The 23,254-nt window shown below is 40.6% G+C and overlaps 1 protein-coding gene across 3 annotated transcripts in view; it reads right to left on the bottom strand.

The window, feature by feature from the left end:
• kcnab1a (potassium voltage-gated channel subfamily A regulatory beta subunit 1a) overlaps positions 1–23,254 on the bottom strand; it is a 52,887-nt gene that overhangs the window by 12,758 nt on the left and 16,875 nt on the right. For all 3 annotated transcript variants that reach the window (XM_086035465.1, XM_086035466.1, XM_086035467.1), the window contains 2 exons: positions 9,105–9,148; positions 2,530–2,567 (listed from right to left, as the gene is read on the bottom strand). In XM_086035465.1, the coding sequence (XP_085891591.1) occupies positions 2,530–2,567; positions 9,105–9,148 (82 nt within the window). The remainder of the gene's footprint in view (positions 1–2,529; positions 2,568–9,104; positions 9,149–23,254) is intronic.

Genomic DNA, 23,254 nt, shown 5'->3' with positions numbered 1-23,254 from the left:
TATAAAAAGAAAAAAAATAGTAATAGTTGCAAGAGTACATCTGCTTCTTAGGGGGAAAACACAGCAGATGTCTCTTTGCTCTTCAGACCAGATCAAAAAAAAAAAAAAAAAAAAAAAGAAACAGTTCAGTTTAAGTAATGCACCAACTTGTGCAAATAACTTGTTAAGAAGAAGTCCAAAAGCTGAATTTAGTATAAAACATTTTTCACTCTACAAAAACTCGGAAAGAACAGCTTATGGTTTTTTGTTTTTTTTTTAATTAAGAAAAAGAAAAAGATGTTCACTGACCACTCATATTTCAAAATATCACATTCTTAAAAGGTAAAGCATTTTTGGTTGATTTCATTTTAGGAAACAATTCATTCATAAAATCAATTGCTTAGAAAATACAAACTCTCCTTTAAAAAAAATAAATAAAATTTTTTAAACAAACCTGGCCAGCCTATACAAAAGAACATTTTCTACTAAATTGACCTAATATTATGTTGGCTATATTCATCAATAAATCAAATTCTTAAATCAACTCTTCCAATTCCCATTTACAATCCCTCTAAATGCCCAGATCACATAATCAATGACAATATTGGCAGAAAAAAAAAATGCTATTAGATTACTTTTCCCAAACATTTAGCAATAATTTGCGCTTTTATGCGTTCCCATGAAGATGGTCAACCCAAACAGGTAGTCTGTAGATTATTTTCAAATATATCTTCGATGACACCAGTCCTGCAACTTTTCTGACACACTTTGTTTACCGACTCAACAATAGAGAACTAGTGAGACATGATGACTTTGCGCAGTTACTTGCGGAGAAGCTTCGTGTTTAGGTTGTTGCTGCTGTTTTTTCTCGGGCGGAGTGGGACCATTTGATTTGAAGACATGCATCATTCAGTCAAAAAAACAAACAAAACAAAACAAAAAAATTTTCTTGTAAGAAACAAGGCTACTCAAACCTCCCACGTGCATCCCGCACAATGCTGGCTTCATCACACACATGTCTTTAAGTTCATTTGAAATGTTTTACTGCAGTTAAGATAAGCCACGTGTTCGACAAGCCTTTGGGTTGCAGATATCGCCATGATGGATTACAGAAGGGCTCAAGCCCGACCTGCTGACCAAGTGCTTCGCTGTAAGCAGAGAGACAAATTGTCTTCAATTAAAGGACGGCAGTAACGTCCACCATGTTGAGCCAGTGATCGTCTATCACAATAAAACCTGTCTCGTTGCCAGAAGGTATTGTCTAGCAAAGTCTGCGCATGTCCCCACTTGACTCTAATCAGAATGGAGGCATGGTGTCGATACCAACAGAAATGGTCAACCGGAGAAGGGGGCTTCTTAAAGTGGAAGTCAACACAAACATATTTTTTTCAAGAATATGTTCCCAAACAAGCCCACTAGATGAAACACGGCAGTCTGATTAATTTTGCGTTTGTGGAATACAAGTTAAGTAGCAAAATGCACTCGTTTTTAGCCATCTCTGGGGGCGGCCATTTTGTCTTTTGTCGATTGAAAATGACATCACAACTGCTTACAACGACCAATCACGGCCCAGATTCAGAAAACAGGTCAGCCGTGATCGGTCGTTGTGAGCAGTTGTGATGTCATTTTCAGTCGACAGAAGACAAAATGGCCGCCCCCAAAGATGGCTAAAAACGAGTGGATTAACACTTATTCCACAAATCCGATATTTATCAGAATGCCTTGTTTCAACTAGTGGGCTTGCATAAGCAGGGTACACACATAAGCGCTAATTAAAACAAAAATCAAGGCCGCTACCGATGTGAGTCAGCAAAGGCCAGATTCTCGCATGTCTGTGGTAGATTATCCTGGACAATGATGGTGCGGTGCATCCAAGCGTACAATTTCTGTCCCCTGGTTGGAACTAACACTGTGAAAGTGACAGGATGTCACCAGTGACAGTGAACGGGGAGAATAATGGCTGGGAGGAAGGCGTGTGACCCCTTAGCGCGAAGTCTTTAGGGTCAAACAAATATTACAGTTACATAAGTTTACTCTTTGTGTGTCCCTTGCATTGGGCAATCTGTGTGTGTGTGCCCAGAGAGACAGCTGACATTGACCCATGGCAATGACAAAACAATACTTAAACAGGAAGTCAACACACACATATTTTTTTCAAGAATATCTTCTATGCAGGCCCACGAGTTGAAACAAGGCAATATGATTAATATGAAATATGACTGAAGCAGCAAAATCCACCCGTTTTAAGCCGTCTCATGGGGCGGCCATTTTGTCACTTCTGTCGACTAAAAACGACTTCACAGTTGCTCAGGGCTCGGATAACGACCAATCGCGGCTCACCTGTTTTCCAAAACTGAGTCACGATTGGTCATTCTCTGAGTCGTGATTGGGCGATATCTGAGCCCTGAGCAGCTGTGATGTCATGTTCAGTCGACAACAAGTGACAAAATGGCTGGCCATGGCTAAAAAGAAGTGGATTCATTCTTATTCCACAAATGAGTATTCCACAAATAATATTCAATAAAAGCATGAGAAGAAAATGGATCATACCTCATCTGTTACCTGACCCCCAAAAGTCACCCATGTACCTGGAGAGAAAACAGAAAGCCACAATTGCATTAAGACATTAAAGAGGAAAGTTAACCCAAACATATTTTTTTCAAGAATATGTTCTATGAAGGCCCAATAGTTGGAACAAGGCATTCTGATAAATATTGCATTTGTGGAATAAGAGTTAATCCACCTGTTTTTAGCCATGGCCGGGGGCGGCCATTTTCTCACTTGCTGTCGACTGAAAATGACATCGCAGTTGCTCAGGGCTCAGATAACGACCAATCATGGCTCAGCTTCAGAAAACAGGTGAGCCGTGATTGGTCATTATCTGAGCCCTGAGCAACTATGATGTCATCTTCAGTCGACGGAATTCACAAAACGGCCGCCGCCTGAGATGGCTAAAAACGGATGGATTTTGCTGCTTAACTCTTATTCCACAAACGCAATATCAATCAGAATGATTTCTTTCAACTAGTCGCCCTGGACAGAACATATTCTTGAAAAAAATATGTTTGGATTGACTTCCCTCTTTAAATAACATAACACGCTCCAGTTTATGAGCTGTGACATATGGAAGTAAACTAACAAGGCTGTCATGTTCCCAAGAGAAACAATTTCCCCTTTGATTAATGAACAGCGCCGTTAGCGCTTTATAATAGTGATGCATGTGTGTGTGACCGAGCCCCCCCCCCCCCCTCATCTTGCCGTGTTCAAAATGAGTGCGCATATCGGGATGCATGTTGCTGATTAGGGGGCAAACAATGCTGATGGCATGCAAAAGGTTAAGCCACCAAACGCAAACAGGCAAATTCCCTCACTGAATTATTAATATAGCTGTGTTGTGGGTGAAAACACTTCCCATTGAAAATTGCCGCAGCAATCTAGGAATTTACAGTGCCACAAAGCAGCCTGTGACAGGAACACCCATTTGCGTCTGCTTCAAACCTTGAAATGCTGCACGGCTTAAGTGTTAGTGGAAGGGGCTGTTTGACGACAGATAAGAAAGCAAGCCTGCAACTTCTTGCAGGGGTGACCTGCCACCATCCGATTTTATGCACTCTTCCCCCTGTCTACTTTCAGAAACAAAATGGTGCACCGACCACTTTTCCCCCTTCAGGACCTTATATTAAGATTCACATAGTCCTACACTCTAAAAACAGTTGGGTTAAAAATAACACCATGTTGGGTCAAAAATGGACCGATCCACAACTGGGGTCAATTTGACCCAACTTTCTTGGTTGTTTTTGCAGAAAGTAACCCCGAAAAAGGGTAGTTCTGTACAAAACAACCTCCCAAAAATAGGCTGTTTTGTACAAAACAATGCAAGAAAATGGGTCAAATTGACCCAATTTGTGGATCAGTCCATTTCTGACCCAAAATTGTGTTATTTTAAACCCAACTGTTTTTAGACATTATGATTATTATTTAGATATTATTTAGACTTTTATATATAGACACACAATTTTGGGTAAAAAATGGACCGATCCACAAATTGGATCAGTTTGACCCACTTTCTTGTATTGTTTTGCCCAAAACAATCCATTTTTGGGGGGGTTGTTTTGTACAGAACTACCCATTTTTTGGGTTGTTTTCTGCAAAAACAACCAAGATTTAGGTTAAAATGACCCAAGTAGTGGATTGGCCCATTTTTGACTCAAAATTGTGTTATTTTTAACCCAACTGTTTTTAGACAGTTTTTTAGACAACAGTTTTTAGACAGTTGGGTTAAAAATAACACAATTTTGGGTAAAAAATGGACCGATTAACTACTTTTTTAGACACTTTTTAGACAGTTGAGTTAAAAATAACACAATTTTGGGTCAAAAATGGACCGATCCACTCCTTGGGTCACTTTGACCCAACTTTCTGGGTTATCTCGCAGAAAACAGCCCCAAAAATGTGGTTGTTTTGTACAAAACAACTCAAGAAATAGGGTCAAATGGACCCAATTTGTGAATCGGTCCATTTTTGACCCAAAATTGTGTTATTTTTACCCCAACTGTTTTTAGAGTGTAAAGATTGTGACTCAACTACACTATTAGCTATCAAGCAACATGATGTCATTTTATATTCCTCCTTTTTCCGGTACTTGTTTCTAGGCAGAATTGATTAGGCTCAATCACGACTAAGGGGAAAAAAAAAAGTATTGTATCCGACCCACCTCTCACTCAAGAGATTCCAGCTCACCTGCGACCCAAACGAGGACAAAGACTATTACAAATGGAAACACATGTGGCTGTGTTTTCTTTTACACCCCCGCACATAATCATTCTTATGTGTCCGCTGTTGACATCTGTTGCTCCACTATCGCCGAGGGATGACAAGACGCAATGAAAAAGGCCGTTAACCACATGCTCAACTTTACGACAACAGAAGCCATTAGTCCACACATGCGTTTTTTTACAGCTCCTCAGAGCTTCGATTTAGTCGAACTTAGGCAAGGCATGTTTATTTGTTGAGCACATTTCATGCACAAGACGATTCAAAGTGCTTTCCATGAAACACTTTGAGACGATCCGAACTTCATATTCAGTTTGTCATTCTATTTGACTATACGAGACAAATATTTAGGCCCACCCAGATTTTTCCAGGCCCAACCATGAGCCACGTTCCGGCTCCGCCTCTGGCATAACATCTACGTTCCTATCAGCACCGGCCATGGGGGCTGATTTGAGAAATTGTTGAGATCAGTAACCATGGCGACTTCACATCTCACAGTCTCGCCTACTGTAAGCCCGCAGCCATTATGTGATTATAACAGTGGAGTGCTTTTCCAGTACAGTGCCGGTATACATATTTCTTATCTACATTTTGCAAATAACGGTGAAATGTGTGTGCTGAGCATCTCTCTTCAGGTGTGTGTGCGCCCGAGTGTGTTCAGTCAGCCCTTTAAACCGTTTCCAGTGCGGCGGAATTGTAATCACTGCTGCGGATGTCCAGTTGCTGCTTTGTGTCTGAGTGGGAGGCTCCGTGTGGGATGAAAACCCTGCAGAGCCCGAGTGTAAAGGCCACTGCACATGCGGGATCAACAGAGTTTTTGCTATTTGATGGAAATTGAATCCCTGCGAATGTCAAACTTTTTTTTTTTTTTTTTTTTTCCACGGGCGACTGCGGGTCGGCCGGTGGATTTAGGTAAGGTTGCTATGCAACAATTTGTAAAACCGGATGACTTTGTGAGACTTGTTCCTGAAACTGAGAGGCATTTAAAGTCAAAAGACAAACGTGAGGCCGGGTTTGAGCAAGTTATCTGCACAACTCAGCGGCCGTCTACTTGAGCAAAATCACCGAAATGGCGTTACGCCACCTGCGCCACGACTTAGACCTACCTCAGTGTGCATTTGGCTATGCAAATGTGTGTGTAGTCTCCATAATGGTGGTTAATATTGCAAAGTCATCAACACTGGCTAACATAATAAACACACAACAATCGTTGGATCTATTTTCAGGTGTGTTGCACAGGCCCATCCAGTGCACTGCCTCCTCATTTTTTTTTATTGATTTTTCCCGAACGGCACTTGAATCACCTTTGACTACTGCGATTTGTCTTTCCGTTGTGTCTACTTTTGACCGCGGCTTTGAGTGGGCGCAGAGAATAACATAAACAGCGCAACCCAGGTTAAAAATACTGTTACACTTTTTTTTTTTTTTGTCAACGCTGACAATGCAACTCAATAACTCACCTCACCTCACTGCTCTCTTTAATACTATAAACTAGTGATTATGAGCACACGTATGAATTTTTCATGGCTTTTTTTTTGTTTATTATACATTCACAGGACATGCTATTGGGTATAGAGTGAGGACCCTCCGAAAACAAATGCCATTAAATGTCTTGTCAGATGTCTTCAAAAGGGTAGTTAGGGTTTGGGTTATTTTTGTCATTACAGTGTGGTTAATTTTCTTTTATACTTATCATAAAGAGCAATACCAAAACTTTCTTAAAACATTGCTCATACAGCCAATACAGTTTTTTGTGATGTGCAAAAGTTCAAAATGAATTCCCCAACTCTATGTGGGTAAACCTCTAAAATTAGAAGAAGCTGCTGAATGGATTGCGTTCAATTGTACCAAAAATGAAGCTTTATAAATACGGTCACCGTCCTATGGAAAACATTTATGTCCAATTTTGGGAAAAAAAAAATAACCTTCACGTTAATGCGATGTGTGTCACGTGGAAACGCCATTCGCGTAAAAATAAGAAAGTTGAAAAAAAAATGGACATAAGTGTTTCTCGCAGGACAGCGACAATATACAGTGTTGCTAAATTGTGATTGCCCCAAATTCGCTTTACTATGTTTGTTATTAATTAGACGTCATCATGCTGGGAGCCGTTGCTCATATTATATCCCGCTTATAAAGCTTAATGTAATAAAATGGGTCTCGTTAGATTCTGCAGATGAACCTAGCCGGTCGTTTTCCGAAAAGATAGCGCGAAAGGGTAGAATTTGTGGAGGTGAACATTTGACAAGCCCAGTGCGTGAGAGGGTCCATTAGAGGAAGAGGAGCTGCAATAACTCATCTTCCACAGCTCAGGTGCATCCTCTCACTGCCTTTTTGCACCGCAGGAGTTTTCATCCGGGGCAAAATATTGTCCGAATTCATCAATCGACAACACGCGTTCATCAAAGCCCTGCGTGACAAGTCGACATGATAATTGGACAAAAATAGGAGCTGATTATGTACCAATTCGCAGTTTGTTGACATCACAGTGAAGCAGCAAAAAAAAAAAAAAAAAGGTGGCCATTCTAATTTGCAATGAGAAAAGACATGCAGAGAAAGTTTGGACTGATCACACAAATCACCTCATTATGTCAACAAAACCTTCTGACTCTCCAAGGTCAATAACCTGTTGGAAACGATAACTTCCATTTTAATTAAATTGGGAGTTATTTAATTCAGACTGGGCAAGTTGCTTCCAAATATTTGACGAATGAATTCATGAAATAGGTAACGACAGGTATAAATAACTATCCATTCTCTTTCTTCCTTTCTCCTTTATTTCTCAGCCTTCTACACACATTTTCTACAAATAATAAAAGAAACTAAGACGACGCAATCTCCAAGTAATATTTGTAACGTGCTACTTTCCTTATTTGGGACACATTTAGAGTGATGGATCCACATATGCAATATAATGTTACACAGTACCTTTAATCAGGGCCAGCGAGATACTGAATTCCATCTTGTGTGTTACACTCCATGTGTGTCATATTAACAGTTCAAAGAGCATAATGCATAGGCCATATGTGGGGGCTGGATACATGCTATATAATTTAGCAGACTATAAAGCATGTTAGAATGGAACTCTCAATGCCATTTTGTAGGAGGCTCCACTCTAACCTCTTTGATAAATAAATAAATAAATATATATATATATATATATATATACACACATTTTTATTTCTTGTGTTGTGTTGGTTGAAATCTTAACACACAAATGTGGGGATCCACAAATTCATGCATGCAGTATGTGCAAAGACATCCAACAGGCAAGCACTCAGAGTGAGGGCCAGCTCAACAATGTTGCTCCCCGAAGCAGTTTGGGGGCATTTAGTGCCTTAGTACAAGGGCACCCAGAGAGCGCCCAGAAAACAGACTGGCTAGACTTCAAACGGCAAGTATCAATTTCTATTTTTATGATCAAGTACAGACACACACACACATCCGGATTGATCTTGGCAACATCTCAGTTTTTCTTCTTTGCCCCTCTGGCACTGTCAGCAAGCGTGTCCACCTGAGGCGCAATATGTGGCGGACAGCTGGCATTCCGATGACCTTTTCTGGACTGCGCAGCTCCGTCAAATTGAAGCAGACCACTTAGACTAATGTGAAGCAGTCATAATAGCCAAGGGATTTGCTTGTGCGTGCGTGTGTGTTTTTATTCCAAAAAGAAAGAGATCACTAGATAATGCTGATCTGCTTTGCATCTGCTGTAGATGTGTTGCTTTAATAACAAACCAGGCTCACTAAAAGTGGAAGTCAACCCAAACATTTTTTTTTTTCAAGAAAATGTTCTATGCAGGCTCACTAGATGAAACAAGGCAATATGATTCATATGAAATATGAGTTAAGCAGCAAACTCCACCCGTTTTTAGCCATCTCAGGGGGCGGCCATTTTGTCCCTTCTGTCGACTTAAAATGACATCACAACTGCTCAGGGCTCAGGTAACGACCAATCACGGCTGACCTGTTTTCTGAAGCTGAGCCATGATTGGTCGTTACCTGAGCCCTGAGCAGTTGTGATGTCATTTTTAGTCGACAGAAGGGACAAAATGGCCGCCCCCTGAGATGGCTAAAAATGGGTGCATTAACTCTTATTCCACAAACGCAATATAATCAGAATGCTGTGTTTCAACTAATGGGACTGCATAGAACATATTCTTGAAAAAAATATATGTTTGGGTTGACTTACGCTTTAAATAGTAACTTTTGTTTTTTTTCATTTTAGTTCTTTGAGTTTGAATCTAACTACAGCACTTTACTCTTGATTTTTTTTTCTCATGACTTAATGCACAGTTAAATATGTTAATGTTATGTAAAAATATGACAAGAAGAAAGCGAAATTTACTTACCAAGTCCAAGGCAAGAGACCCGTAGTCCTGACTTTCCAAGGTTCCTGCAGAAACAGAAGAAACCAACTTAACTCAGTTACATCAAAACACCCTTTAGTGTGCACACCGTGTCACAAAGAAAGAAACGCAATTTAACCGTCAATACAACTTTCAGAGTTTGCCATTAAGATGACGTCGCCAGACAACAGCGCATCTGCGTTAATGCAACTTTTTATTTGACAGCATATTAATCATAGTTGTCATCAATCTCCCAGTTAAACCTGCCTGTCAAAATCAGTCAAGTGATTTATTGCTGACATGACTTTGGTGTCATTCCACATCTGAATACTTAATTGGACATCCAAACTTAAGCACCCAAAGCTAATACATTTTTGACGCTGCACTAGGTCCCCACAAGGCGGGTTTTTAGCTATGTAGACACACCTGCAGCAAACCAGTGCTTGTGGGTTTAACGAGAGGCAGATAAAGACCGAGAGGGAGAAAATAATATTTAACACTTAGTAGGTGCATTGCGCAATTCATCAGCTCCCTCATTTGTAATCTGTCTCAACAGTCTTTCGCAAACACTTATAGCCGGCACACACCACCACCACTTAGTGTGAGCACACACTCCAGCGCGCACAGTGTGCGGCCATTCTGGCCTATCAAATATTTATTGAAATTTTAAACCCCTGTAATCACTTTTCCAAACAGATCTAGCATAACAAGCCTTGCCTGTCAATGAAGCGATTCATCTTTACCTAAACACATCTTCATTTGCTTAATGATGGACAGTAATGACTTTCTCTAGATCTCTGCCATGATGGCAAAATTTACCTACTGCTTGATGTGAAAAATATTTTGTCCGCCTTTCTTTCTAATGCAACAGTTTCAGTGGTTGTATCAATGGCTTGCTCCTCAGCTTCAGTGCAAAATATCGTTGCATGAAATTTCCACTCAACACCAACTAATTGGCAGAACCACTGAGTCGATATACAAATAAGGTGGACAGCACCTGTTTTTATTAGATGTCTCATAAAAGTTAATAACATTCTTGTCTGTGATTATTTTGAATCAATCACAGACTGAGGAGCCTTTTATAGCTCATTTAGTTTTCACCCTCAAAATCTGGGATATTAACATTAACATCTTACTACCTTGAGATATAGCCTGAAAGTCTTGGATGAAAACAACACTGAAGTAGAACACTTAACTCTAAAAATTTCCATCGCTAACAACGGGTACATTTAATCATCAATTTATGTAAAAGTAAAACACTGCATGCCAAATTGGAAGTTGTCTTCTTTAATATCCCAATACAAAATATCACATTAAAAAAATGTGTGGATGAAAATCACCTGACGTTAGTGTTCTAGGGTTAATGAGGCAAACATTTTATATATGCTGACCCATTTTAATATTTAATGTTAAGACATTGAGGGGGGATTTCTGCATTTTTTTTTAAGTGGCGACAGACAGGACCGGAGTGAGCAATCTGGATGTTCTGGCGATTTCCCGGTGGGCCGGGTTGCTGCTTGGGGCCTATTTTCCTCCGACCCATGGACCCGTTTTGAAATCAGCAAATATAGTGCATCCACAATACTTGAATCCAAATATCACCTTCTCATACAAAAGTACTACAAACTCGCAGAGGCAGGCCATTAGAATTTCTATAGCACTGATTGCACTACCTTTACATCAGTCTGATAAGTAGTGAACAAAGTGGTGTGATAAAGAGCAGTGTATAATGTCTTGTCCCGTGTTACGTACACTTGCTTATTGTTTTTGCATTTTTTTTCTTTTTTTTTATGATTTCAAAAACGTATGTCCTCATACTTAATCCAAACACTGATTGTGATCTTGTAATTTTGATTTTTACTGAAATACATAACGAATAGCATTGGAGAGAATGTAAAGCTATTTTAGATTGACACACTCAAATTCAGAGCTGGGCATTTTACAAAAAATTGAGCGTCCGTTATTCGTCGTCCGTCTGCAACGGGGTAGCCTTCCGTCGTCCGTCATAGTACCCGTATAGGCCGGTCCGCCTCTAATTTTAAACAGCCGTCCGTCGACGAGTCCGAATAGAATTTCACTCAAGATAATGGTTCTGCCATAATGATCGCCATACTCTATTGGACTATCTATGCATGAACAGGTTTTTAAAAAAAATTGAAAGATATATAAATAAATTCCAGGGATTGAATAGCTGGACTGTGAAATGACAAATAAATACGTCAATGGCAGTGAATGAGTTAGGTGATGACATATTCTCTTGTGGAAGTTTGTCATTCATTGTGATTTTTTTTTTTTTTTTTTCGAATTTTACAAAATACCGACTGACACAGTGAAAACCTAGATGTCGTTCAAAACCTGGTTCGACACGTTTTGTCGGTCTCGAATGTCCAAGAAGCATTTATTTTTGTGAACAGCCCGGTTGTGAAAATTGAACTGGAAAAAAAAAAGGAAGAGTGTTGAGCCACAAGAGACTGTGACACACTTCTCCAACCGGTGGAAAACAGGCTGACAGAGCAGAGTGTCCGCACGCTGTCGGCCACATGAGCTCCACAGCAAAATGTTTGACAATGTTAAACAATCAGTTGTGCCAAAAGTCCGGCAACAGTCTGGTTTTTGCCGGTGGCCATTCTCCCCTAAATTCCCAATGGCCACCACGCCGCAGGTCTCTACTGAAGAAACACGGACTTGGCTGAACTTTAGCCCAACAGTTGTTTGACCTTTGCCAAAAGCCAGCCAAGAGAAAATTCAAGCAGCAATGACACACCTGTCAATCCGACACTGAAGTAGAATAGAAGATGAGTTTGGAGAAGGTGGAATGGAACATAAGCTTGCAAAAATAAAAATAAGTTTGTTGTTGTTGGCGCACAGTGTCACCTTTTTGTACAATTTTAGTCTTATAAGATTCATATATATAGTGTATTTTCAATAGTTCTTATAATTATCACGGCCTTTACGTATTCCATAGCGACACATTTCACCCGCACCGTGGGGCCGATTGTTCTTCAGTAATCCGGTATTCTCACTTCAAACGGCACGAACAAAGAGACATCCGGAGTCAATTAAAATTCTCTGCTGATTGCAAACGCTATTCCTCTATTTTTCACTGACTGTGTTATGAGTTGCTTAAAACAAAATCAACCATCGTGCAATTCGGACGACAACATTTCAACATCTTCTCACTTGGGAAAAGTCCCGGCTGTGTATCCGAGCTTTGAATATTTTGCAGCCGTGATGTAACTTGCAATTAGAAACAAAAAGGAAATGCAGAGGTGACAAAAGCAAAGTGTTTGTGACAATGATAAACTGCACCAGCCACAAATGAAATAAAGCATGCAGGAGACTGACAACAGGCATCATTCAGCACTTCTAAGAAGCAGTGAGAACTTGGAGGCTTGCTTTTTTTTTTTTTTTTTCCACCGACAGAAGAAAGGAAGCATTAATCATACTCTAACAACTCAAAAAGTTGATGGAGCGCATCCGAATAGACGGCGCGTCACTTTGTGTGTGAAGTCAGTCCACTTCATCCAATTAAATGACCGAAAATCAAAGTGGGCAACATTCTTGAGCCAAACAATGAATTGGCCCTCCCTCAAATCCATGTTGAGTCAGCTCCAAATGCATCCTGGGATTAATCCCCAATAAATAAACACTTTGTGAAAATGTCTGTGTTCAGCTGTTTTGTGACCCAGTTGTATTACTTTGGTAAGACGCAGTGGTTTTACAGAGCTGTGAGCCACAAAACCACTGAGACTGTCAAATTTGTTTTTGTTTCTTTTAGGCTCATAAAAAAAAGTCCCATTGGCTCATTCTTAACAATTGTGCAAGCAAATCAATCGCGCAAATAGAACATTTGATTTAGTGGATCACATTCTACAGGAAGTGAATGCAAGTATATGTTAAGTCCAAACTATACATACATGTACCGGGTACTTATATTCTGCTCCTGAGCCATCCATCTATCCATCCATTTTTTATAGCTCTTGTCCTCAATTCGGGTCGCGAGTGAGCTGGAGCACATCCCAGGTGACTTTGGGCGGAAGGCGGCTGGTCGCTAGCCAATCACCAACACACTTAAGCACGATTTGGAGTTTTCAGTTAGCTAACTAATTCATCTTTGGAAAATGTTTGAGGAAGCCGGAGGAGAAGAAAAAAAAAAAAACATGAAGGGGGAGAACACACAAACTCCAGAATCCTGATTTGAAGCTCAACGACCTGTGCTCCTGAAACACTGTCATTTAGCGTTTTAGCATTTTGTGCCCTTTGAAACAAACCGAACATTTCGGCACACTGTCATGGCTGCCTCGATCTCAATTCAATTCCCCTTTTAATTGAAATAAATAAATAAATAGCGACCAATCACGGCTCAGCTTCAGAAAACAGGTCAGCCGTGATTGGTCGTTACCTGAGCCCCGAGCAGTTGTGGTCTCGACAGAAGTGACAAAATGGCCGCCCCCAGAGATGGATAAAAAAGGGGTGGATTAACTTATTCCACAAACGCAATATTTATCAGAATGCCATGTTTCAACTAGTGGGCCTATATAGAAGATATTCTGGAAAAAAAATATGTGTTTGGGTTGACTTCCCCCTTTTTAAATAGAATACGAGGACCCACAAGTTACCCTCTTGGATAACTACAAGGTTGTACTTCCTCGGGCAACATTTTACAAGCAGTCATCTGCAACGTACCATGTTCATCATTTATTGATGAATGAACTCCTGAAAATATAAAAAGACTGAGCGCCCCAAAGTGTGTGAGAGGTTGCTCTTTTTGTCATGACCCTCTCTGATTTCTGTCTTTGTTTTTCACTTGCTATTTCATGGATGGGCGGAGCCTCCCACACGCACCCGTTGGGCATTACAATCAACAAGGGTTGCTAGAATTAGTATTCCACTTCTTCCTTTTATCTGTCTCCTAATTGTGCTCTGCCCATCTGCCTTTGTTTGTTGTTGTTTATTCCCAGGATTTTAAGTTGACATTTTTGTTGTCGTTTTTTTTTTTTTTTTTTTAAACTTAATTTGTGTTCATGCTCACTTTCAACATGTTCTAAGTGTTTAAAAATGTCTTGATGAGTTTGTTTGTTTCGGGGTCTGATTTTTGTTTAGACGTGCCTTAACACTTAGTTTGATGTGGCTATTGATTGATTTCTCTAGATGTTCTCTTCCCTGTGTGTTTCTAATCAGGATTTTTGTATGAAAGTGTGAGAAGATACATCCACTGTGATTCCATTTAAAAAAAAACATTTCAACGCTGTCCTGTGAAAAACACTTGTGTCCATTTTTTCAATTTCCTTATTTTTACATGAATGGTTACAGACATTGCATTAACGTGAAAATTAAAAAAAAAATATCCCAAATTGGACATAAGTGTTTCTCACTGGACAGCGATGATTTGGTAATGATAATAAAAATTGAGCCACCCGCTGAAATATCAAATATGTTATGCCTGCATATGTAACCGGTTATGTTTGAGTGGAAAAGTCGCCTGGAAATTCGAGGGGATTTGTTGTGATGACTATTATGAATTACAGCTGAACAATATCCATTTATCAAGATCCCTCAAAAATAACCTTCCGCTTCCTCCCTGCCGGGTTGTCGAACCGGCCTTGTAAACTTTTCTTGCTCTTTTTGCTCACTTGGCACCTGAGCGGCTCGGCGGCTCTTTGCCCTCGATCACCCCAGCCCGCCCCCCCCGCTCTGGATTTCCTTTCGGCTCGGTTTCTCCCTTTGGTTTCATTATCGCGTTTGCTCAGCTCGACTGCTGCTTCCCCTGAGCTCAGCGTAGCCTTGCTGCCACCAAAGCTTAAATAAAATATCTTTTTTATGACACACCAGGACACATAGCTCTCAGTGGTCCACACTAGAGTTCACTAATCTGCTTAACATATTGCTTTTGTTTTGTCTTTGGATTCTGAATAAATCCAACTACGCTGTACCAGAACACACTAGCCGATTTTCCATGATTTTGGGGTTTGCCCCTCACGTATTCACTTGTGTTAGTTTGCACTTCATCGCATTCGTTTTCAAGTCGGACTCAAACTACAGCCATGACCAAGTGCTTTTGTCCAGTGTTTTATGGGAATCGGAGAAAGGTCGGAGCCAGCACATTTTGTGGCCATTGGTGTGGACGATGGTGATAAAATCAATAAATTCCCACAGAGCAGCATAACTGAATTGCTGGCTGGATTTTCATTACTTTACTCTTTGTTAAATAATCTATCTAACGCACAATTACACACACAAACCATTTTCTAATAGTGGATATCAAAACAAGAGTGCGTGTCAAATATTCCATTTCTTTCACGGGATGAAAAAACTATTTTTATGCAAATTCATTATTATTGTTTATACTTTTTTTTTTTTGCTCGTAGATACATACACAGTGATGAAACAACCAGTGATTCTAGTGTCGAGTATTCTAGAGGGAAACAATTAGCCATGCACATTGATTAGGTCTATTCTTTCTGACTATACATTACAATCATATGCAAAAAGTAAACATAATCATCAGCGCCTATATTTTCCCTCAAGCGTTTGGTCTCATTTTTCTGACACACACACACACATACATATATATATATTTATTTATTTATTTATTTTTTTACAGCTAGCTAGCTTGTACTAAAATATTGGGATTCACAATAACAAGGCTAGCATTTGACATTTAGCATACACGCCACAGTGATCAAAACAAAACCGAATACAATCTTGATGGCAATAAAAGACACCCCAGGGATAAACAAGCCCGTATTAAAAAATATATTTTAAAATCTCTCTATATATATACTTTTTAAATCAGGTAATGTGTACAAGTGACCTTTTATTTCTCTTAACCTTTCCTTGGTTTCATTTGGTCAGAGGAGAAACAAAATGTAATTGAAGGAAAAAACATCACACACCTCCTATTATCAATTAATCAATAAATCGGCCAATCGCCGGGAGTTAAGGCTAAATCCCAGAGTGGACCTTGAGACTTTCCTCTGAAATAGTACATTTTGTACAATTGCAAAGCAGACATGCATTCCAAAGACTTCACACAAAAGTGGAAGCTTATACTGCAAAAGGGAGCCCAGCTGCACATTTCCACATATCGTTTAATTTCTCTTATAGTGACGCACGGTATGCCAAACCCCCAATACATTTGTCCATCTCATGTACGTCGATCTTGACCTCTCACGATGAGCCCCTTAAAAATCCCGCCAAACCAACAATACTGCCTTCGGATGATCTCACCAAAACGAGGTCGGCTGCATGCGGTGAATGCAAACCGCTAATGAGTTCATATAGACTCTGACCACGCTAAGCTTCACCACTGCATTATTCACCACATCGCTTTGCAGCTCGCTCGGCTGTGAACTCACTGCAGCAGCCGTTATTATAGCATAGAACCACTGCAGCCTTTCAGATGTGACCGTTTCAACTTATGTCCGCCACAGCATTAGGTACACCTTCACGAATGAGATCCAATGCATTAGAATATAATCAGCTGAGAAGCGGAGAGAAAAATATACATTGGATAAAATAGCCCGTATCATCATCAGATCAGAGAACCTCACCGTGTTTGGGTGAAGAACAGTCCAAAAAGTGAACCAATAGTGAATAGACGTCATTTCTCCCATAGGCGCTTAATTCCAGGTGTTGATCTAACGGGCTCGTTAGATTGTCAAGGAATGGACATGAATAAGGCCTTAATGAGGCCATGCTAGCACTTTAAGAATGTGATCACAACTTAATGAAGCCCCGTTTTCATCACCAAATAAAACATTTTAAAAAAAATCCTGATCTCCAGTGACTTCTTTATCTCCTTTGTCCTTCCACACCTTTCCTGCTCTTTCATCCCAAAAAGTCTGTCAACCCACGTCGTCTCATTGTCGCGGGGCCGGAGATCAAGCCAGGGGAAGTAGGGAGGTTGCTGTAATTACACGCCAACGAAAGCGGCTTCAAATAGGAAGGGGGTTGTTCAATAAAGCTACAATTAGCAACATGTGAGAGGATGTTGTCACGCGGACGCATACGGCCCTAATCACATGTTTGGTCCTCGGCAAAAGTGTTGGGAGACAGAGGAAAAAGGTCACTGACGGTGTAATGGTTCGCTAACGTGGACGTAATTAGCCGGGATATGCTCCAGCTAGCCAAAGCCCTCAACAGGATGAACATTATAGAAAAAGGACGGATCGATTATGATGACAAATGAGGAATTCAGTTTACAGTCTTTTTGATGATGATCGACTGTTTTTTTTTTGTTTTTTTTTCATAACAGTAGTTAGGTTATAACATCCCTCCAAGAACTACTTTGTTTTGCCCTCAGCGGGATTTGGACCGTCCTTCCAGATGAGCTACTGTCGCCTCACTACATACTAATTTGTTTACTTGTACCGATGCTATTCGCTTTCAATTACATTTATGTTTGAAATTCTTCACATATTCCCCCATTTTGTCCAGTTTGTGGCCTCATGGGGAAAAAAATGGATGAAGAAAAGGTTGCACACCAGATTCCTCAAAGAACCACATCAAACGAATTGTGTTCATGAGCGTGAGATGTGTATTTCCTTCTCTATTCACTAAAGTCAGCTAAATTCACTGAGTTAAAAAAAAAAAAAAAAAAAAATCGTATTAATGTCAAAGGCAACGCATGAAAATGAGTGCGGAGGACAAACCTCTCCTTGGAAAGATTTACTTTGGTGTTGTAAGAAAGTGGAGAGGAAGCGGAGCAAATCAATCTTGGTGGGATTTGACAATTAGCTGAGGGCGTCCCTGGCACATGCTGTGATTGAATAGCTGTCCATACATCTCATCCCGGCTCTCAATCACTTCCTCTCATCTCGTTTCGCTCACTGACACCCGTACTGTACGATCGCACACTTCAATTTCCTTTTAATTTAAAATGTTTGACTTGTGTGTTAGTCAGTGCGTGTGCACACACACACACACACAAAAGCAGCTTCTAAAAAAAAAAAAACGACATGACCTCCTCACACGCCCGAACACAAAATTTCACATTCCCACCAGGTGGTTTATTTTATTTTTTCGGCACCACATTTGTAGGGACTAAACCTCGAATCCATTGTGTATAAAAACACCAGCGTAAAACCTCCACTAAGACACACAAACACACATTTGAGGAAAAAAAAAACCCACACAACAGAGAGCCTCTCGCTCGCAGCTTTTTCTGTCATTCGCATCTCCATGGAGACGGAAAGTCAATTATACGGCCTTCATATGGATACAAAACACACACGGTCCCATTTCCTGCGCCTGGGAAACGATACACAAACACATCATTAACATGCATATTTTAGAGGCCTTCTGTGGTTTTGGCTCGCTGTTTATTTGACTTTTCCGAGTTTTTCATGCAAAAGTTGCAAAGAACCATGCAACTTACAAATCATGCGATATTTCCTCCCACATTGCATCTTGACCCCTCGTACGTCAGTAATGTCTAGTTCCTCACAAGGACATCAACACAGTACGAAGTCTGTGGTAGCGCAGTGCTAAATGCAGCTCATCTTTACTAGCTCGACGCTAATCGGGAGAAATTCCTTTCCGTAAGAAATGTTGATTAAAATCCTTTTTTTTTTGACTCATTCACTCCCGGACATTTTCAGACCCTCTTTTACCCGAACGTTTGAAAAAAATTTGAACAAAATATAAATAAATTCCTGGGACTGAATGGCTGGACTGTGAAAAGACGAGTAAATTCGTCAATGGCAGTGAATGAATTAAAAAAAAAAAAAAAAAGGAATTGGAAAAATTGAATTTTGAAAAGTTTGTCTTTAAGCAATTAGGAAGTAAGACCAACAACTCTGACTTGGCTTTGTGTAGGTCCAAAATGTTTGCCTTACCGAAAGCACACGAAATACCGAGCAATACGATAGACACGGCCGTGCGCATGTCATTCCGAGATTATTTTGATTTTGAATTTTTCCCTCAGGGCTTCGAAGACACAACACACACGGTCGGGATTGTGTCCCAGATTGTTTGTCATTCACCAAACGCAAATAACAGGCTCAGTATTACACTCAGCACTGGGACCCTGCGAGGCAGGACTCAGAGTTGCGTAAATCATTCCCAGCTGACACAATTATCAACAGAGAGGGCCAAATGTAAATACATTTGAGCGGAAGTGTGCGTATGTGTGTACATGTGTAAATGCCAGCCCACCGTGCGGAAAACATGCCATCAGCCTCAGGGCTCGGTTAAGTGATTTTCTCGATCGCAGCACAAAGGGAGAAACACACTCAAACGCAACTGCACTTATTCCCCAACCGCCATTTGTAAATCTTTAGAGGGTTATGATCAGATCATTTTTGTACGTTTTTTTCCGTGGAAGAATGGAACAGTGCAAAATAAGCAAAGTAAAATAACACTTATGGCGCAGCATAATTGCTGCTTTTGTCCGTCTCGTTGTCAGCCTCTTGCGTTCAAAGTAAAATCGACATCACGATTCAAATGGAATGCATCGTTTTTGATCTGGATCGGCGTCAAAAATCCTCCGGTAAAGTGAAATCATGAAAATGGCAGTTTCTGCGCGGTCCTGCGAACCATCAAAACCACGCCGACCATGATCGAAATAACTTTCGTGCTTGGTGCTGCGAACCATGAGGACGGAGAAAAAAACACCGACGTCAGCACGGTAGAGGGAGTGTGAATGCATTTGTCTTCATTTCCAGGCGCTGAGAGCTATTTGTCTACTGGGATGTTTTTCATTCCACTGAGTCGCACGTGCGCGCACGCCAACGGACACGCGATGTTTCTCTTCATCGCCGACACCTAATTCCCTGAAATTCTGCACCATGTCGTCAGCAGAGCGACACCCCCTGGAGAACAACGAAGACAAGCAGAAGAAGGTGGGCCGAAATAGACGCGAGGTTGGCATTCACGTCGACTCCTTGCTTCGGGATAATAGTTGCCAGAAGATCAAAGTCGACTCCCGTCCTCAAAGACGCTTTGTACGGATCTTTGACGTCTCTGATTGTGCACGTTTTTTTCGCGCAGTTTATAAGGATTGGAGCAGACGTACAAAGACGTCACATGAAGCCACCAGATATCAGCATAGAAAACACGAACGTCGTGGATGTGGTTTGTTGAGGTAAACGTACGGTACTGAACTGCATAACTTCGGTTCTTGCGGTTTCGAGAGTACGACGACTGAGTTCGCAACGACGATATTACCAATGCAACACTCTCATGTCGGAATAGAACGATTGACCCTACAGGCAAAGGACTGTCCAAATAGTCTTGCTAAGAGTCACTGAGACGTAAGATCATCTCGATAAGTCTTGTTATTGCTTTCAATTCAGATTCTGCCTAATTCACGGGTCATTGCTGTACTTCAGATGAAAAAGTTGGTACGCGCTGGCTCTCAGTTGCCCCTCACACAAATCGACTACGGCAATTTTTATTTGATTTTTTTTTAATCGAGTGCCAATAAAAGGATGAAATGAAGACAGCGGCTTAAGACAAGATAAGGTAAATGTGACACAGGTAATGAAGTTTTAACACAGGTATCAAGAAGTAATTGGCAGAGGCCAAATCCTCGAAAATGCTCCTGATCAAAATAATCAGGACAAGTTGCAAGATTATTGGTGATTGTGTGTGTTTTGCATAGTCTTTAGATTTTTTTTTTTAAAGTTTTCTTTTCAATCGTTATTTTTAAAAAAAAGGTCAAAATGACGTCACATGAGATGTCAGCCTATCGCAAAAGACTTTTTGTTCAGCAATGTGCATTTGCGATCCACACGATTTACTTTGTTCCTTGGCTTTTTTTGCAACACAAATTCCAAAAGGAATACGGGGTGTTAAGAGAAGAACACGAGAGGCAAAAACGCAGAATACGAGAGTGACGAATCACTTGTCGACAAAGTCAAGGCTAAAGAGTGCTTTGTGTTTTTGCATTTTCATGCTAGTTCACTTGTTTTTTTTGTTTTGTTTTTTTTTTTAGACTTGTGTGACAAGTGAGAATATTACAAAAGGAGACGCATCTGCTCAGGGAAGAATTGACTTAATTATTTGTGTATCCTAACATTAACAGTAGCTAACTGACTTTTAATTTGCGTCATTAAGAATGATACATTTAATTAAAAAAAAAAAAAGTTAATTAAGGGTTTAGAATGAATAGATTCCGTCAAGTATTTTCTATTAAAAAAAATATATGGATTGAAGTCTAAAGGGACAATCACATTGCAGACTGACTTCTTAAAACGAAGAGTGCAAAGAGAGACATCGCACCTTGTTGTTCCGTGCACATTTAATGTTGTATGCCCCTCATAGCGGTTTATCATCCATCTATCCATTTTCGACCACTTATCCTATTAAGAGTCTCACGGGTGAGCTGGGGACTGTCGTTGTAGTGATTAGAAATCATTTCTGGATGTCACACATTGCCTTTAATGGTGTTCCCTCCATTCTCTCGTTGATTTTAAAACCCCAACAAAAACTCCACCAGGCCAGATTTCCCCCTACTTTAAATTAGTTTATGGGCATGTGACTTTCATTTTTACGCACTCTTAAATTATTAGACACACTTCTTGTCACCAGCATGATGTGAATCTGTCTTTTTAAACTACTACTTTCACTTGCCTAGTCTCTCTTAGTTATCCATTTAGCTAATCAAACCAAGTAATATCCACGGTATGGACTGTTTATGCTTCCTGCTATGCAAAGAGGTATAATAATAGATAGGTAACAGGTAAAATAATAGAACTACAAGAGTCAAGGATGTGATTTCTATGGCAACAAGAAGAGAGCGTTGGTTAGTTGCGATTGTGAGGTCATTTGAAACGTGACCGGCACGCGTGAAGGATTGCGTCCCCCCACTTTGTACTACTCCAATATTACAGTATTCGAAAATATTTTGCCGATGCTCAATCGCTCCGCTCATGATATCATGCACTAACTCGTTTACATGCACCGGTGAAGTGGCCTTTTACATTGTACTGTGCTGTGCAAATATCTCAATAGAGGAAGTTAAGTCATTAAGTATTTTCTGAAATCCCATAAAGTTGTGAGGCACCTTGTTAAATAGCATCTGGCCGCAACGCTGTTTACTCGCCGGACTGAGAGGAAAGGGGGCACTTATTCCAAGTGAGCTCTTGTCAGCTGACTGCCCCTTCTAACAGGCTTTTTGGTCATAGCAGCAGAAAGGGAAAATGACTTGAACGTGATGTATTATTGAACGGGAATCCTTGAAATAGCATTCAAATATCAAAGGCGGGTGTTTTTGGACAACATCGCCGACTCGGCCCACAGGTAAGTCGCACGAAATCAACCTGACAAACGGATGTTAACCAACACCCCGGCCGCAGTCTGGTTCGCAAATGAGTTGGTGTTCAAAATGTCCCAAAATCAACGAGGTTAACTGACGGACAGCTTTCTACAAAGGGAGCGCTTGTTTGAAAAGGTAAGGAAGCCATTTCAAGAATGCACGACTATGGACAATCGGCTTGATTCAAAAATCAACGTCCTGTTGTGTAAGACGCACTTTACCCGCAAATTTACATTCGCAAAAACGACAACTGTCACTCAACACCATCAAAACCAGGCGCATGCCGGTGACGACATTTTCAACCACTGCCCGGATTAGTCAAAACAAAAGTTTGGTAGGTGTGCACAAGTTGCCGCATCGCCCAATCAGCGCCAAGTATTGTACAATACGATACAATTTTATTTCTACAGATTCACGTATCAATCTGGCTCTTGCCAGGTTACCGTTTAGCCCCGGGAGAGAAAATAATCCTAGCACCGTGCCTGATTGTTTACCAGGCAGGAATTTGGCCGCGTATGAATCAACCTTGTGAATGAGTAGGCGCATAAAGTCAGCTAATATGTTATTTAAATGCTAAATTCTGCTTATGCTGTCGTTCACAAGCCCTAGTTCACTGACTGATGAAGACGAAGGCAGACTCAGATGGCCGCGTAGTTGCCATGTTGGAGGATCACTGCACAAACCAACTCGGACCCGAATGACTAGCATGAAGAATGTTTCCTACTCATGTCACCTCCCCTCTTGCTCAGAACGGAGAAGAAACGCTGACATCATCACCGCCAATTGCCTGCTAAACATTTACGGGGTTGGTGGCGACTGCTGAATTTAAAAACATTTGGCATTCCGTCCTGGTATTTATGCTAAAGCCTGCTTCCAGGGCTAATACGACGTG

The sequence above is a fragment of the Filicampus tigris genome, chromosome 7 (genome assembly GCF_054856515.1).
Source record: "Filicampus tigris isolate MCC_2025a chromosome 7, RoL_Ftig_1.0, whole genome shotgun sequence".
Classification (NCBI taxonomy): domain Eukaryota; kingdom Metazoa; phylum Chordata; class Actinopteri; order Syngnathiformes; family Syngnathidae; genus Filicampus; species Filicampus tigris.
This window is presented reverse-complemented; position numbering and strand designations above follow the sequence as displayed.